The 19,459-nt window shown below is 33.7% G+C and overlaps 1 protein-coding gene across 4 annotated transcripts in view; it reads left to right on the top strand.

Moving 5' to 3' along the window:
- The window catches only part of PDC (phosducin), an 80,294-nt gene extending 61,283 nt beyond the window's left edge, over positions 1–19,011 (top strand). For 2 of the 4 annotated variants that reach the window (XM_078001579.1, XM_078001590.1), the window contains 3 exons: positions 12,983–13,067; positions 15,917–16,068; positions 18,077–19,011. In XM_078001579.1, coding sequence (XP_077857705.1) covers positions 12,983–13,067; positions 15,917–16,068; positions 18,077–18,604 — 765 coding nt within the window. In that variant the 3' untranslated portion in view covers positions 18,605–19,011. Of the gene's footprint in view, positions 1–2,543; positions 2,677–12,982; positions 13,068–13,718; positions 13,859–15,916; positions 16,069–18,076 lie in introns of those variants that run through there. The other 2 variants (XM_001107723.5, XM_078001596.1) reach the window with 2 other exon arrangements.
- Positions 19,012–19,459: the final 448 nt, after the last annotated feature.

Below are 19,459 nucleotides of genomic sequence, written 5' to 3'. Positions count from 1 at the left end.
ATTTACGCAGCATTGTATCCTCCAAGATTCTGAGCTGACATTCCATTCTCCTAGGACTAGAGTGTATAGCTGTCCTTGAACTCCTAAGGAATTCACACTTTTCTGTCAATTCTGTCCTTACAATTAACTTTCTCACACTAAAAAAAAAAAAAAAAAAAAAGAGGAAGTAGATATGTATGACAGCCCTGGAACCAGAAAAATCTCCATTGAAGGCTGTTTAGAATTTAAAGAAAATTCTATAATTTCATCTTTTTAGAGCAGGTAATTTAATCTGCCCTAAACAGGAGACTTTACTGGTTAATAGTGTGGAACATGGAATTAAGTCATACCTGAATTCGAACGCTGGGGTCTGCATGGACATAATGTCAACATTTGAAACATAAAAACTGTTTTCTTGCTGCTGTATATAGAAATACCTTGTCCATAGAAGAGTGCTTTCACACAGTAGGCATTCCACAAACATTGGGGAATAAATGCATCAATTAGATAAGTTACAAAACTTATCCAAGCCTGTCTCCTCATCTATAAAATTATACTTGACCTACCTCCAAGGATTGTTGTAAAGATTACGCAAAGTAAACAATTAGTACCTCACCTGGCAGGATGAGCACTCAGGAAGTGTCCTAATTATTAATATTTTTATTCCTGTTTTCTAAGATATTTTCAGCTGGTTTATAATGTTTGTGCCTTGTAAAGCATTTAGTATTCTTAAAATTGGATGTAAAATCATATATAAAAATCTAAACAGTACATCAACATATAATTCTGATACTTTTAAATGTTTTTACATCAATCAAGAATCATATGTGTGAAATAATGACCTTTTGGGCTTTGACTCTTTTCTTGACAAGTTTTCATGATCTACAAAAATTACTCAATTCATAATTGAAGCAATTAGATCAAATATGCTTGTCCAAAATGGAGGCAAGTGTGTGAGGTCCATAATGACCCCAAATCCTTCCAGTAAACAAGTGCCAGAGATAGCACAAAATAAAAAGCAAATTATGGAAATATCTGTGTTGGGAAGGTGGCGGTAGCATAGGAATTGCTATAGTAATTTTTTTTAACCATAAGTCTCTATACTTGTACCTATATTACATATTTGAACATATGAGTACCACACTATATTTGACAGTAACTTAAAACATATTTTTGAATGTTAAAACCACTATGACATTTTTTATCATCAAACTGAAATATTAAATTTCTTCACATTTGCCATCAGAAGGCATCTTTTAAGTTACACTTGTATTGTACCTGACTACATTCTAGATTCTTTAGCTAGAGAAAAAACACTCAGTTCATAAAAACTGAAAGTGAATTGCCCTGAGAAACTTTGTTGAAAAGCACATGTATAGCACACAAACTGGAAACCTGCTAAATGGGAGGTAAACATGAAACCTGCTAAATGGGAGGTAAAAATCTGACTTAAGGATGAAAATGAAAGTTAATTTAGAAAATACTTTGATTTCTGGAAGAATCTCTATGAAAATATTTATGGTTGTGACTCTTAAATATTGTAAATTTTATGTACTCTTTTCTATTCTTCAAATCAAATTCTACGATAAAAAAATGTATAAGCCAACAAAGTTCTGAAATGTGACAGATTTCCCTCCTACTAACAGAGTAAATAAATAACAAATTAATTTAGTATAATAAAACATAACTATTAAAATTTATTTAGACACTATCACTGTTTAAATTGCATTAAGATCTACTTAAAGTTTCTGGGTGAAGCTATGTATGACTAAACCTTATAATTTAAATATCTAAATGTATTCATTTTAATTGCCATTAATATTAAAATTTTGTCCTCTTGCTAATTAAAAATTTCCAGTTTTAAGCTTAGAGTAAATTAAATCTCCTACTTTGGCAAAGTTAGATGAGAATTTGGTTGTAAGAATTAAAGATGTTAGGAAAAGACGAAAGATGAAACACATGCATCTACTTCCCTTACATCTCAAAACTCCATTAAAAAACAGCAGGAAAGGAATTTTTAATGGCAAAAACCAGAAACAATAAGGAGAAGTGAAAAGGAGAAAATGCCAATAAAACTAGAATCCAGAAAGCAAGATCTATAAAAAAAAAAAAAAAAAAAAAAAAAAAAAAAACAAAAAAAAAAACAAAGCCCATCTGAAAAAAATTGTATTAAAAGCCTGTAGTAAGAGAAGATGAAAATCATAGTATCTCTCTTACTCCTCCCAATGTTGTAGTAATCATAGCACTTCATTGTGATTACCTTTTTACTTACCTATCTCCCCCACTAGACTGCAAGCCCCACGATATAGGAAATGGGGTTTACTTGTCTTTGTACCCTGGTGCCTAGGTACTGCTTGTTTCACACAAAGTAAGTGCTAAATAGAGGATTATGGGACTAATGAATACAACTCATGTTACTGTGATAAATAAGTACTCATAATGATCTCTGTCTCTCATCCATTCAATGTGTTCTGTAAAATATAAACTGACTACTCTTTGTTTGGCTTTGCCTTATTATAAATGAATAGGTCTTGCTAATTCTGTTAATCCTATTACTTGTTCAGAGCTATTTCTGCAAGGGTCATCAATATCTGGGGATTTTAAATCTGAGCTTAAACCTACTGAAGTTCAAGAGGAGTTCAGTAGACAGGGATTCTCACCCACTGAACAAGGACACCAGGCACAGAGATCCAAACAGTGAGTCCACAAGTAGTCCTTTTGATAATATAATTTTTAAAATTTTACCTTAGGGGAAAGAATAGTGATTCACTGTTTATATATTATTGTGTTAATTTAAAATAGTTCAAAGTACATAAAGTTTTGAATTCTCTACTACAAAGACAATTAAATACAGTGTATCCTTCTCTCTTTTCAGTGATTTCCACCAGTCATCTTCACTAATACAGATTCAGAGTAAACATGCAATGTTTAGCCTGATATTCTAGACTGTTAAAATAAGACCATGATTGGAGAACTCATTTTGCAATTTTAAATTTCCTTTGAGTGAAGGGAAAACTAAGGGAATAAATGATGAGTCCTTGAACTTTATGTTGGAAGATCTGGCTCCCAAGTTGGAAAGGGAGTGCGGTAGTTGCCCCTTTTCCAAGGGGGATATGTTCCAGGACCCCCACTGGATGCCTAAAACCATAGATAGAACTGAATGAACCCTGTGTATACTATGTTTTTTTCCTAAACATTCATACCTATGATAAAGTTTAATTTATAAATTAGACACAGTCAGAGGTTAATAATCACTAATAATAAAATAGAAGCTTTATAACAATATGCTAGCATCACAACACTTGTGCTTTGGGACCTTATTAAGTAAATAAGGGTTACTTGAACACAAGCACTGCAATAGTCAATCCGATAACCAAGAGAGTAATGCGTATGGTGTGGATATGGTAGACAAAGAGATGATTCATGTCCCAGGCCAGACAGAGCAGGATAGTGTGAGATTTCATCAAGCTACTCAGTACACTGCACAATCTAAAACTTTTGAATTGTTTATTTCTGGAATTTTTCATTTAATATTTTTGGACCAAGGTTGACCAAGGGTAACTGAAATCACAGAAAGCAAAACCTCAGGTAAGTGAGGACTACTATATTCATCCAGCGCTAAGGCATGTTTTGAGGCTTTTCCTTAGTAGTATGTTATTGTGGCGGTGGTTTGTTGGTGGTTTTTAATTTTTAAAGTAGAAATAATGTTTGTTTTGAAAGGTTACTTTAGAAATTTAATGGAACAGAAATAATGGTTTTAAAAGAAAAGAACACTGAGAGTTTGTTGATATTTGTTAAATTCAGTGAAAATTTTCTTTCAGTTGTTTTTTTTTTTTTTTTCTATTTTGTTCCCATGGAGGTTATTATTATTACCAATAAACCTTACAGTTTTGCATTATGAAAATGAGTGCAGTAATTGATTTGCAATGAAGTATTTTTATTAACTGCAAAAATAACTTCTCACTATAGAATCCATTTTAAATATATATAATATACATATTGTCCATTGTACGTGCTACTTAGAATCACCTAATATTAAAGCTAGAAAAAACTTAGAGATCATCTAATTCATCAAGACGATTTCTGCCTAAATATTATGTTTATAAGTGGATTTGACATTATATGTCATTATCAAAATATATATGAACCATTCATAATAATGTCTGCAATGGAATTCAAACAATATGTACAGGAATATGTATATTTACAAGATAAAGAGACACTTTTAAAAAGATGGCGGTTATAAATTCTATTTTCTCCAGAACAAGTAAAAGAATATCTGTATGTTGTAATAGCAAAATTGGATTGGTGGATGTCTTTTCACTAGGAACAAGAATTCAGTTATGACTTTTAAAGCTCATATTTCCAGAGTAAATTTTTTTTATTGATGATACAGGATAACAGACAGGAAATTGATATTTGCTATGCATTCCTGACATACAAATTGTTTAAAAGGCTCCCTACAACTCCCCTGCCCAGTCCCATAGATGTTGAAAAAGCAAAACTATTTGAGTAGGGTAGAAACAGAAAATATTACATCTGTTCTATAGTGTCTTATGTCAAAATTTCTATCATAGTTTTTCTATCAAAGTTCTTATGAACTTTATCTACATACTGGGGGTAGGGGGAAGTCAGGCATAAAGTAAGGAAATTTTTCAACAGCATCAAGATGAGTGTTTTGTATTTAAAAGAAAGAAAACTAACATTTGCTGACTGCCAACAATTTTCTAATTTGTTATAGGCATTTTGAGGACCACGTGTCCTGTATTCCACTATCCGTCTCAAAATTTAATTTTAAAGAAAACTCTTATTATGATACCACAAAATGTAAAAGTTGATCTATCCCAAAATTAACAACTAACATAATTGAAGGTAGTAACAAAAACCCTAAGTTTTGTCTTACTCCATTAGAGAACTGAAATTCAGAAAAGATATATAAAGCATTACAACATAAATGCAAAAAGGAAAATCAAACAGAAAATCACTTATGATCTGCAAAATCATGGGTAAGGAAGACAATTCGTTGGAAAACAAGTATGCTACATTCAAATCAAATAATCATTCCCATTTTTCACTTCCAATTAATTCAAGAAATTAATTGTTATGAGGTATAAAATCTCCTTTGTGTCTCTTGTAGAGACACTGAAAGTCTCCACAAGCCCAGTAATACTTTTGTGATCTGACATGGTGTTGTCAAAGCTATCTGATATGAAATTCTCACCACTGATAATTTATTGTAATAAGAAAGGAAAGGCAGAACTACTTTCTATAGAGTCCAATATGGCATTGGGGAAGATATTCATGGAAGGGGTTAAAACACTTCATATTAATGTATCTGTATTGGCGAGCACATTAGCTTGGCTTAGTTGATCAGATTAGCTCACAGTCACCTTAGAAAACAGGAAAGCAGAGACCTAAGGAGATGTACAGTTAGAGGCAGAGAAAAATAGGGCATAAAGCCCTGCAAGGGTGACTAGAACACAGTGTGACACTCTGTGGACACAGATCAAGATGCCAAATGTAGATTTCTAGCAATAAAATGAAGCAGAATTTTTGTCAGTTTTGCCCACATAGCAATTTTTCTTAGTTTTAGCCATCTCAAAACATAATATGTGCCAGATAGTGCCTTCAAGCTAGATAACTTACTAAATTTCACTTCAGTTGAGTTAAACAGGCATTTCACTTCCGTACTTGATTTCCAGTCTGTTATTTCTATCCCATGTTTAATCATGTTCAGTCATAATAATGCCTTTTTAGTGCAGCACCTTCTCTGAAACAGTTTCTTACTCTATGTGTTTCCAAAAGGGAATATGAATATATGCTTTCACGTAAACGAAAGAAAAAAGATTGTTTATTTTAAATTTGACAAAACAAAAAACAATCTTACTCTGAAAATTTTACATTGGAGCTACTTCAGTGCTCTATGTTTTCTGCGTTTTGTACATCCATGGAAAGATGTCAGGTATGCTATAAGTAAACAGATAATTTAATGTTTGGCTGTTTAATTTCTTTACTTTGTACTTGGGGAAACCAGTATCAGAATAAGACTGTGAAAACCTTTCATCATAATTGAAAAAGAAAAAAGGAATGCGGATACATTTACCTGAACCTCAGACCTTCTAAATAAAGTCTATTATTTCTACTGAGCATCAACCTTTTAGTTTGCTAAGGATAATAACAGTTATTGAAATGCTAAAAATATTTTTCTCTGTGTGGAAAATATTGCATATGATATATATTTTAGATATTCTACTAGTTACTTGATCTTACCTGGACTAAAGTGAGTATATATGCTCTATACTAAGTCTGTACACCACTTTTCTGATTTAATTTTTTAGAGCAATATCCTTAATTTTACTGCAGTTAGTATAGAATACTAATATTTTCCTTAACTTCAAAACAAGCCAGAAACTGGCCAAATAAATAACTGGCATTTGTATTACCTAACATGCAGGGGAATGCTGGCGCGCATATATATATATGTATATATATATAATTTTTTTTTTTTTTAATTGGAGTCTCGCTCTGTGGCCCAGGCTGGAGTGCAGTGGCGCGATCTCGGCTCACTGCAAGCTCCGCCTCCCAGGTTCACGCCATTCTCCTGCCTCGGCCTCCGAGTTGCTGGGACTACAGGCGCCCACCACCACGCCCAGCTAATTTTTTGTATTTTTAGTACAGACGGGGTTTCACCGTGTTAGCCAGGATGATCTCTATCTCCTGACCCCGTGATCCGCCCGCCTCGGCCTCCCAAAGTGCTGGGATTACAGGCATGAGTCACCGCACCCGGCCACTGGCCTATATTTTTGTGGGCTCTTCTATGGCATCCCAGGATTGGGGGTCCACAGGCATGGAAAGAACTAGTAAATAGTCAAAAAAAAAAAAAAAAAAAAGAAAGAGTTAATTTTAGGTATGCCTCATTTCCCCAACTGCAATTTTAAAGGGTAGGTGGGGAACCCTGAAAAATCCAGAGGCTCAAAGCTTTAGGAATTAAAGAAAAGGCAGGCTATGGAGATAAAGAAATAGTGGACATCTGTGTAAAGTCATTCTTTGCAAAAGTCAGATCCAGGAGCTATGAATTGAATTATATTCCCTCAAAATTCATACATTGAGCCCCTAACCCCCAATATGACAGTATTTGGAAATAGGGGCTTTGTAGAAGAAATTAAAGTTACATGAGGTCAACGGGTATGGCTCTGATCCCATAGGATTACAAGAAAAGACACCGGGGAGCTAACCCACTCTCGGTCATATGAGGACACAGTGAGAAGGCAGACATCTGCACGCCAGGAACCAGGCCCGCACCAGAAGCCAGCTTTACTAGATCTTTATCTGAGACGTTTAGCCTCTGGAACTATGAGAAAATTAACTTCTGTTTTTCAAGCCACACAGTCTATATTTCGTTATAGCAGCCCAAGCAGACAAAGGTACCAAGGAACTGTGTTTATTTATGACTTCTGACGAATAGACGAGTGGCAGAAAGTTTGAGAGACTGAAGTGTTAGTTTTCAAACATAAGCCACACACTGAGATTTTATACAAAACTTGGGCTAGATCATAAGAAGCTTAAGAAACAAATAGACTTATTTTAGAAATTGATCTTAAAGATCTCTGAATCTGTAGAATTGTAACTTCAAATACATTTTAAAAATCAAATACTATTCTTTGGAATATAGGATTAATTTTTTTATTGGTTGATACGAATCCATGAGTGAAATATCTCACTTTACAATATAAATCTCCACACAAAGCTCACAGTGTAATGTTTCCATAACTTGGCCACGTGTAAGAGTAGTTCTAGAAAGAACATTTCCTAGCTTTATTTTTATGTATAATTGATGCATACTGCATATTACACTTGCTTTTACAAATGACCTAGAGATGCAAGACTGATGATAAGTTCTCAATCAATTCATATGATTGTCAAAAACCAACAGCAGGTCTTTTATACTGATGTTCTAGAGTCGTTATTAGTCAGTTAAAATTAATTCCATTAACATGAAATAGGCCAGGTGCGGTGGCTCACGCCTGTAATCCCAACCACTTTGGGAGGCTGAGGCGGGTGGATCACAAGGTCAGGAGTTCAAGACCAGCCTGGTCAACATGGTGAAACCCCGTCTCTACTAAAAATACAAAAATTAGCTGGGCATAGTGGCGTGTGCCTGTAATCCCAGTTACTCAGGAGGCTGAGGCAGGAGAATTGCTTGAACAGGGACCCGGGAGGCAGAGGTAACAGTGAGTGAGATCATGCCACTACACTCCAGCCTGGGCTACAGAGCGAGACTCTGTCTCAAAAAACAAAAAAAAAAGGAAGAAGAAAAGAAAGAAAGAAAGAAACTATCCTATTACATTCAGTATAAACTAATGAGGTTTAATCCAAAGCAAAAATATATCATTCAAATAAGTACTGTCTCAAGGAATTTAGAGACACGGTGACTTATTGATTTATTGCTTTCCATTTCCTCATCTTGGTTTTAATGCATATACAAAAAAATTAGGTCGGCTTCTGTGGTTAACACATTCATTCATTAAGCATTTTATTGAAGTGGAATGGTGTAATGGAAAAAATAGAAATTTTGGAGATTTGACAGTCAGAGATTTGAAACCTGGCTCTATACCCCCTCTATACCTCTGTGAGCTCTGGTAAGTCACTGAATCTCTCAGAGTCTACAATTCACCTCTGAAAAACAAGGATAATAATTTTGTGTGGATTAAAAATAGTGTCTTGAGTACCCCGCACATAGTAGGTTCTTCAAAATTTGCCACTGTCATTTATGAAGTATTTACAATGTATGAAATGATTATAAGAGGTACAACAACAAGTAAAAAATTGCCTCCGTCCTCAAAGAATTTACAATAGTGGAGAAAAACATGTAAAAATAAATGCTATAAGTTGTTGTGGATGCTAGGAGAGAAGTCAGTCTATATCACACAGTGATTAGATAATTCCAACTATTTGAAAATCTACCAGTAAACTACAATAGCTAGTCTTGAAAGCTAAGCTCTTCTTAAGCAATCCTGAGAATATACAAGTTAATTTAAAACTAGATAGTCTGATTAGATTAAACAGGTTTGAAGTGACTGACAATTGTCATGTGACCAAGGATAATGATGATAATGAAATGTTTAGGAGTAGATTTTTTTTAAAAAAAAGTCTTTTAAAACTAATGTTTAAAAATTTTACTCACTTCCTTTGTATTCTAGATCCTCGCTATCATATATGAAACAGGAACAACATGCAGGACCATTTATATTTGTCTCATTTTATTTCTTGGTAATTACTAAGCCATAGTTGGGAGGTGTTAGAATTTTGAGGACAAGGTTTGAGAAGTGTTATTCTCTATAAACTACTATTTAAAAGTATTAAAATCCTAAATTAAGAGGAAAATAAAACCCTAACTTGGTAAAATTCTATTTTAAGCTGTGTTTCTCCCCAATATTAGTTTTTACTATTACTTTTGAAGAGGGTGATAATATTCTTTTAAATGCACATTATTCTGTCAAAGGATCCATATACAATTTTTACTTATTACAGGTTTTAATTGAAACAGTAATATAACTATTTAAAAATTTTAAAAAATACAAAATCGCAGTTTTTCATAATTTTGTGATGTGGAAAATACAATAATTCTTTTGAACCAAGTAAATCTTGGTGAAGGCAAGATTTTTACCTTCTGTCTTCTTGCCTTACTTTATTACCAATTTCCAATCACACGAAAATGTGCTTACCCAAAGCCCTGTAATAATCCTATTGTCATTTTAAATGTTTTAGCCTAAAGTAGACATGAAATCTTTTAACCACGAAATAATAGCATTGTAAATGAAATGTTTATATTTTTAAATGACTGATACATTGCATACACATATGTAAAAGATGTATTTTTATTTTATCTAACCGACTCCTAGAGCAGTTACCATGTGCCGAGATCTAAGCACCTTGCAAATATTCCAATTAAATTGCTTATACCAACCGGGCACAGTGGCTCACGCCTGTAATCCCAGCACTTTGGGAGGCCAAGGCAGGTGGTTCACTTGTGGTCAGGTGATTGACACCAGCCTGGACAACATGGTAAAACCCCATCTCTACTAAAAATACAAAAATTAGCCAGGTGTGGTGGCCCATGCCTGTAATCCCAGCTAGTTGGAAGGCTGAGGCACAAGAATTCTTGAACCTGGAAGGCAGATGTTGCAGTGAGGGGAGATTATGCCACTGCACTCCAGCCTGGGCAGTAGAGTGAGAGTCTGTCTAAAAAAGATTTTTAAAAAATTACTTGTATGATGCTAATGTAAATTTTGAAAAAGATAAGATTTGGGGACAATCAGAAAACCCCATAGTGAGTTGGTGACAGGATAAATTAATAGGAAAGTAGATGAAATCTATTAATAGCTAATAATATTCTACTTGTGTCTTCCTCTAGGTGCTTCAAGCAGTGCAGACAAACACATTCATGTCTTAATATTTTTCTTTCAATCTATTCACTGCTTCCCTGGCAGTAAACAGTACCAATGTTTGCCAATCCTTGTACTCTAACTCAAATGGAGATATTAGATAAGGATGGACTCTGTCCTTGACTTAAACAGGCAACCCAGCTGATTTAAGTCTTAGTATTAGTGAGTGTCATACTGGAAGAGTTTTGTTCTTCATGTAATTCAGAGCCCAGGAAAATGTCTAGCATATAGTCTATTCTCAACATATATTAATCCAATCAACAAATAAGTTTTGTCCTAAGTAACTGGATTATCTTTTAATAAAGGGATTCCTTGAAATTGGTGAAAACCTTTTCTGAAAAAGGAATTTATTTTTCCCAGTAGATTGTCAACTAGGTAAACAGCAAGCAATTCAAGAAGGAAGCTGTGCCCTGTATCTTCAGCATTTGAAATAAAATTATTTTTAGATTTCCTTAAACTTATGTATATTTACTGAGAATAGTAGTAACCCCAAATTAACAATCCAGTCTTAAAAAGTAAAGAGACTGGATTGAGTCTCTATTTTTCTGAGAACTGAAAAGCTATTGAAATTATCAAATAAATTTACATTTCTTTGTTTTGTAGTTTTCTTTTGAAGCAAAAATTTTCATGTCTTTTCAGATCAAAATTTATTTGTAAATAGTTGCAGTAAGAAATAAAATGGCTTTTCTGTCCAGCAGCTTTTACTTTCCATTTTCCATTATACTTTTTAATTACTAAATCCATTCAAATATAATATTCTTTATTACATTTATACTTACCTAAACATTGTGAAATTGATTGGCTTTCCCTTCACAGTCTTTCCTTGTTCAAATGGAAAAAATCAAATTGGCAAAGACATTTGACCTCCAGTGATTCTGGATAGGGATTGCAAAAAGAGAAACAAAATTACAGGACCACTCCAAGTGTGGAGACCAAAGGTAAAGGCAGAAGAGAAATTAAGAGAGAGAGTTCTGTCTTACCACCCTGCGCCTTGGGAAAGCACCACACAAACCAAATGCAGGATTGAAGTGTAAATCAACAGAAAACTAAGATGAGTTTCAAAGTATAAACTGTGCGATATTAGTGCCTAAAACTGACTTCGAAAGAAGGAGGCAAAGCCAAAAAAGTGAAAGAATAAAGTGTAAAAATAAGATAATTTATCTACTGTTAGTATATCCTCCCTGACTTGAAAACTTCAGGAAAATCACAACTATATGAACACTTGAGGGAATATGTTAGTTTGTATAATAATTGAGTTTTCCAGATAGTCCAAAGCTGTAATAGGAAATATATTTGATGTGAGTGTGAACCAGATAGAACGAAAGAATAAATAGATTCTACATGAGGGCACCAAGGAGTTTCATATGAATAAAAATCCAAGTGCTTTTAGTGATTTTCTATTTTAGCCTGTAAAAAATACTATAAACTGGCAGAGTGTGGGCTCACTCCTATAATCCCAGCACTTTGAGAGGCCAAGGTGGGAGGATCATTTGAGGCCAGAAGTTCGACACTAGCCTGGGCAACATACCAAAAAATAAAAAAATAATTAGCAGGGCGTGGTGGCACACACCTGTAGTCCCCACCACTCAGGAGACTGACGTGGACTCACTTGAGTCCAGGAGTTTGAGGCTGCAGTGAGCTAAGATAGCACCATTGTACTGAATGAAGCCTGGAAAACAGAGTTAGACCCTCTCTCAAAAAACTTAAAAAAAAAAACAAAAAAACAAAAAACTATAGGCTTAGCTACTGGCTATTTTCATTTGCTTGGTGGATACTGTTGTCATGAAAACTTGCCCCATGGTATGGAGAGATGCTATTGAATAGTGTTCCTTAGACCATCATTCTTTAATGCCAATTCAAAGATTCGATTGGCCAAATCATACTGAGAAAAATGACTCTATTATAGTATGTTAATTTCCATAATAGTGTAATGATTAAGAGTTGGCTCCAAAGTCAGACAATGTAGGTTCAAATCTTTGCTCCACCACTTACTGTGTGATCTTGGGCAAGCAACTTAAACTCCCTGCCCTTCAGCTTCCTCGGTTATAACATGTCATTAACATTTGTCCCTACCACATATGGCTATATGAGAATTAAATGAGTTTTGACACATAAAATAATTTAAACAATGCCTGACACATAGTGTTCATAGCAAGTATATAATTATTAATTTTTATTATATGAAATAAATAACATATATTACTTCTTATATATTCAAATTTCACATAATATTATGAAATTAGGAAAATCAGTAATAAATAATGTTCACTAACCACATAGACTTAACTGGAACACTTAAGAAAAGACAAATGATGAATTATATAAAATCCTTAAGTCCAGACATCTTTAATAATACATGTTAAATTAATGTCCTTTTACATTGCGGACAGAAACATTCTAAATACTTTATCACTGAGTGATTATCCTTAGCCTACTTACGGAATCTGGAAGCAGGAGACTATAAATATGCATATACCTATATATTTATCTGTATATATATATATGTATGTACATCCTGGAATTCTTGTGTCATTATTATTTCTTTGTTCCTCCTATAGATTATATCAAATCGAATCCCTAAAATGGAAGAAGCCAAAAGTCAAAGTTTGGAGGAAGACTTTGAAGGACAGGCCACACATACAGGCAAGCAAAGCAAGAAGAAAAAATAATTATTAACTTAAAATTAAATATGGCAATATCTAATGTTCTTATTGACATTATTCAGTATGTACTTTAAGTAATATCTTTATATAAATTGTTAGACTAATCTAAAAAATATTTGAGTGGGAAAATTAGTTTTTGAAATCAAATAATTCCTAACAGTTTTATTTAGATGTCAAAGAGTAAAAAAAAAAAACACTACTTATTGGTAATTTCTTGCTGACCAGTTATCACAAGACCTCTTATCTACACTATAATTAAGTCACTTTCCCCTCTCCTGATTATACCCCACCCTCACTACAAACTTTCACTGTAAACAAGGTTAGACCAAAAGGTAACTAAATGGCCTTTAATTTCAGTTTTCTAATCTAAAAAAAAAAGGGAATGATAAGATATTCCCGTTATTTTTTTTGAATAAATAAGTTTCAGTATTCCTCCAGAAAACCTAACACTTCACTTTGTCCAGAGTCTGTTTTCTTAATCTGTTAAATTATGTTTGGCTATCTATATGCCACTCCTAAGAGCTTAAAAAACTTAAATATCCTGACTTAAATTTAAAAATTCCGATTTAACTCTATTGAATCTTATTTGAATGGTAATTTCCTCTCTCTTTTAATTTGGATTGAGCCATTAAATTTAGCCAGAAGCTTGAAAGAATTCACAAGACTACCAGCCAAAATGTGTGGAGATTTATTTTATAATAGCAATGTGAGGAATACCTTCCTAAGTATGACAAAAACAAAAACAACAACAAAAAGACCACTGAAGAAAAGGTTGGTAAATTCATTTATAAAAAGGAAGGAAGGATGGATAGATGAAGGGATGGAGGGAAAGTGGGAGACAGGGAAAAAAAGGAAGAAATAGTTGCTGTCTGGTAAAAGTCACCACGAACAAAAGTCAAAAAGCATTTAACAAATAGGGGAAAAACATTTGCAACTCAATCAACAGCGTCAGTTTCCTAATATATATGAAGAGCTCCTACAAATAGATAAGAAAAGGAACCAATTACCAAATAGAACAATGAGCAAAAGATAGGACAGACTATTCATGGGGGAAAAAAGAAAAAGAAAATAGTAACACAAAAAACTATAGTGAAAGTAATTAAGTTTAATAACACATTTTTGGCACCCTCATACATTGCTGATAGCAGTGTAAACCGGTACAATCTCTGTAGGGGCAACCTAGCAATATCAAAATTAGTAATGTATATGCCCTTTGACCAGGGAATTTTACTTATATAACCATAACTATACCTGCACAGAGTTTTAAAAATGTATGCACAAGATTCTTCACTCAGCGTCATATGTCATAGAAAAAACTGGAAACAACAATGTAGATCACTACGAAACTGTTTAAGTCAATTATGTATATCTACACAATGGAACACCATGCTTCCATTTTCTAATTAAGGAAGAACTTCTTCATGTGTGTATACCAAAAAACTCTCCAAGATATAGTATGAAACAGAAAAAACAAGGTAAGGAAAAATGCATATAATACACCACCATTTGTAGAAAACAGGAACAAAATGGATTCTCTTTTTTAAACAAACATGTACACATGTATATTTCGAATATGCATAAAACTTATCTAAAAATATTGATATGAACACTATATGGGAAAACCAAAAGCTTTGATTGCCTGCATATAATATACATACATTCATAACACATTTATATTAAATATATACCATATATAAAACAAATAAAAATTATTAGGTAATATGGAGGAGAAAGAAGGAATACATCCACATATAGAATACGATATAGAATACAGACATTAAAGGTGTGGATATAGCTAAGCTTTAGAAATGATAATCAGTTTAATATTCCTTGTTTTAAAGAATTTAAGACTTTCTTAAGTGAATAATGTTGTTAGTCATCAGGTCAACTGAATATCAGAATTCCAGTTGAATCATTCTTCATTTAATTAGTTTTACTTAAATCTGCCAATCTGGCCGGGCATGGTGGCTCACACTTGTAATCCCAGCACTTTGGGAGACTGAGGTGGGTAGATTACTTGAGGTCAGGAGTTCAAGACCAGCCTGGCCAACATAGTGAAATCCCATCTCTACTAAAAATACCAAAATCAGCCAGGCGTGGTGGCATGCACCTGTAGTCCCAGCTACTCAGGAGACTGAGGCAGGAGAATCACTTGAACCCAGGAGGTGGAGGTTGCAGTGAGCCAAAATCACACCCCTACACTCCAGCCTGGGCAACAGAGCAAGACTCCAGCTCAAAAAAAAAAAAAAAAAAATCTGCCAATCCTATTCTTTCTATGTTTGTAAAATAGTCCTAGAATCTTAGAAGAATGGGATGGTCTCATAATAATTTTCCTAAAGCCATTTTAGTTTTATTGAGGTCAGGCCCCGTGCTCACCAGTTGTTCTTTACATACTATTGTTATTTTGTTTCCCCAACATTCCTGGTTTCCTTTATTAATACTGTAATGCCAATATTAGTTTGTTGCTGAAGTTTTTTTCTTAGGTAATAAAAGTGCTATTTTTTCCAAAATTCTAGTCTTCTACCTGGACTCTAATTTTTAAACATATTAACCCCAACCTTTTGCCAGTAGTTCAAGGTGCATAATTTATATTTTCATTAGTGCAAATGTTTCCAAAAGATTCTTTACCAAAACCCATTTAACAAGATTAATGTGGGAGTATATTTTTATGAGCAGGGCAGTCAGAAATTTCTAGTCCAAACAAGATGTTTGTTTCTGATGCAGGAGATAATAAGTTTATTCCATGACAATACTTATACAAATTTCAGTTATCCCAATAGTCCTTTTGAAAATATAAAGGAAAACAATTTATTTTTCATTTCATTCCAGGACCTAAAGGAGTAATAAACGACTGGAGAAAGTTTAAATTAGAGAGTCAAGACAGTGATTCAATTCCACCTAGCAAGAAGGAGATTCTCAGGCAAATGTCTTCTCCTCAGAGTAGGAATGGCAAAGATTCAAAGGAACGAGTCAGCAGAAAGGTAAGATAATACAAAAATCAGTAATAAATAATTTACAATGTGTTTTCTAATCTAAATCAATCTAGAGAATCATTTTAGACTATTACAAAATATATTGATTACAATATTGCTTATGCTGGCAAAAAAAAATGGAAATGAAGTGAATGCCTATTGTGGCCTTCCATACCAAGAATACCTACAGTTATGGAAAGAATTAGTTACAAATACATGAGTTGATCTAGAGGTAGTTTCACAATATGAGAAAGCAAAATACAGAAAATTCCATCTGGGGAATCATAACAAACCTGCTCCACTTGTTTTGAAAACATATAAAGAAAAATAAATGTAAAACTATGTTGAAACATGTAAAATACTACACTAATGTGACACATAATCATTATTAAAAATTTTATGCCAAGGTTAAACTTTGGAAATGTATCTGAATGCCTACACATCTATATGCCTGAATATGTGAATGAAACAAGTTTTCATATAAATACTCAAATACATCTTCAAGTCAAATTTGTGTGGTTTGGTCTGTTAAATTAACAGAACTATAGCAGCAACATAAAAATTATATAAAACACTGGAAATTTTTAGGGTTAAAACTAAATTGGGACAATATTATTATTATTATTATTATTATTATTACTATTATTATTATTTTGAGACAGAGTCTCGTTCTGTCACCCCGGCTGGAGTGTAGTGGCACAATCTTGGCTCACTGCAACCTCCACCTCCTGGGTTCAAGCGATTCTCCTGCCACAGCCTCCCAAGTAGCTGGGACTATAGGCTGCGCCACCATTTTTTGTAGAGATGGAGTTTCACCATATTGCCCAGTCTGTTCTCCTGGGCTCAAACAATCCACCTTCCTCGGCCTGCCAAAGTGCTGTGATTACAGGCATGAACTCCCATACCCATCCTGAGACAGTAATCTTAAAACAGAAAAAAATATGATAAGGAAAATAATGAGGACATTAGGGAAACAAATATAAGAAACAGAAACAAAAGAAAGAAGTAATGAAAGCGTCATAAACTTTTACTTAACTTAAATCTCAGTGTCTTCTGTAAAATGACACTAATGATACCTATCTCAGAGGTTATTTGTAAGGATTGGATAACATAATCTATGTGACGTGCCCAACACTTATGAATGTTTTTCATAAACATTAGTTTCATGTGTTCTCAATTCTCCTCTACTTTAAAAATTGATAGCATTTGCTGTTTGAGAGGTTACATGAGTAAGAGGCAGCAGATGATCCCACATGGGAACCATCTAACTTGCATGGTTCTGAGCTGCTCCACATCTATTAATCACACTATGTCCCATTGTTCCTTTTTATCTTTTTCTCTTTTTTGGCTGGGGGAATGGTTACTTAATATTCTATTAAATACATTAATAATGGAGTAGCTATTATGAAAGGCCTTGCAGGTAACTTTATATTCCAACTGTAAGGAAAAGTAGCTATCTTAGAAAATGGAATTTGGGCCTTTTCTTACTTCAGCCCAAACTAGTGAATAATAATAACCTGAAGGGTTTGTTAAAATACGGATTACTTAGCCTCGGTCTTATAGGTTCTAATTCAGTAAACCTAGGGTGGTGCCCAAATATTAGCATTTCCAAGAAGTTCCCAAGTGAAGCTGATGCTGCTGGTCCAAAAGTTAACCTCTTGGATGATCTGATGAACTCCAAATAGTAGGAAAAGCTGTCTTACTTGAATTCCATCCCGCATATTCCAAAAAATCAGTAAGTTATAAGATATAATAGTGTTTGTTGCTATAAAGAAAATAAACCAGCATAAAGAGTGGAGAGCATGAGATGGGGACTTTTTAAATAAAGTAATCAAGGAAGGTGACATTTAAACAAAAGCTTGAATGAGGTGAAAGAGAAAGGCACATCAGGAGTGAAAGGTAGGTGGTCCAGGCAGAGAAAAGAGCAAAAGTAAACTCCTTTGGTTGAGAATGGGCTTGGTATATCTAAGGAATAAAACTTCTGACTTAATAATTTCTATCATTTCTTTATTCTCAGATGAGCATTCAAGAATATGAACTAATCCATAAAGAGAAAGAGGATGAAAACTGCCTTCGTAAATACCGTAGACAGTGTATGCAGGATATGCACCAGAAGCTGAGTTTTGGGCCTAGATATGGGTTTGTGTATGAGCTGGAAACTGGAGAGCAATTCCTAGAAACAATTGAAAAGGAACAGAAGATCACCACAATAGTTGTTCACATTTATGAAGATGGTATTAAGGGCTGTGATGCTCTAAACAGTAGTTTAACATGTCTTGCAGCAGAATACCCTATAGTTAAGTTTTGTAAAATAAAAGCTTCGAATACAGGTGCTGGGGACCGCTTTTCCTTAGATGTACTTCCTACACTGCTCATCTATAAAGGTGGGGAACTCATAAGCAATTTTATTAGTGTTGCTGATCAGTTTGCTGAAGAATTTTTTGCTGGGGATGTGGAGTCTTTCCTAAATGAATATGGGTTACTACCTGAAAGAGAGGTACATGCCCTAGAGCATACCAAAATAGAAGAAGAAGATATTGAATGAAGATTCACTATGTCAATATCTCATGTTTATCCTTTAGGCATTGGATGATGGTTTTGGTAGTATCTATATTGCTTTAGTGAACACAGAGTATGGGCATGGGCATGGTTATGCTAATTTGACAAAAATGACTGATGCAACAATCAAGTTATTAGCATTTCTTAGTATTAGGTACTCAAATTGATACAATGCTTGATTACAAAACACAGCTGTCTTCAGCAACATTATTAATAAACAAAGAGGATGTGGATAATATTTACGACATTTTTCAAAAATCCCTTTCAAGTTACGTTTTGTCTTTTTTACTACATTTTCCCTCCTCACTGTTATTATTGTTTGGGCTTTTCAAATTACATTATTCATTATAATTTTCTTTGTGTAATAAAAATAAAATCTCATGAGGAAATAAATTTTCTGTTTGAAGTCTATTCTTTCTCAAGTATTACATTACCAAGGCCCTAAAAACATTATAAAGCCCAAAATACAAAATATCATTCAGTAAAATATTTTATGTTCCAACCAAATTAATGCGTAAGAAACTTAGAAACACTGTGCCAAGTTAAAGTTGTATTTTAAAGAGGAAGCAAGATCTTTTTATTCTCTGGGTGGAAGAATAATATTTAGTGGTAATAAAATTACAATATTCATTTGTTGATTGCCTATTATGGGTCAGTATTTTATACATATCATCTCTAATTCTTAACCACAAATCTGTACATAGAAAGTATTACTCCCATTTTATAAACAGTAAAACAGAGAATCAGAGAAGTGAAGTGTAAGTTCTACCTTTATTTCCCTTGAAAACATTTGGAAGTCTGTCCTCCAACACAGAAACATGGAAGTGAAAAATAAAATATG

The sequence above is a fragment of the Macaca mulatta genome, chromosome 1 (assembly GCF_049350105.2).
Source record: "Macaca mulatta isolate MMU2019108-1 chromosome 1, T2T-MMU8v2.0, whole genome shotgun sequence".
In the NCBI taxonomy this organism is placed as follows: Eukaryota; Metazoa; Chordata; class Mammalia; order Primates; family Cercopithecidae; genus Macaca; species Macaca mulatta.
Note: the sequence above shows the minus strand (reverse complement) of the source record. Positions and strands in the feature narration are given on the sequence as shown.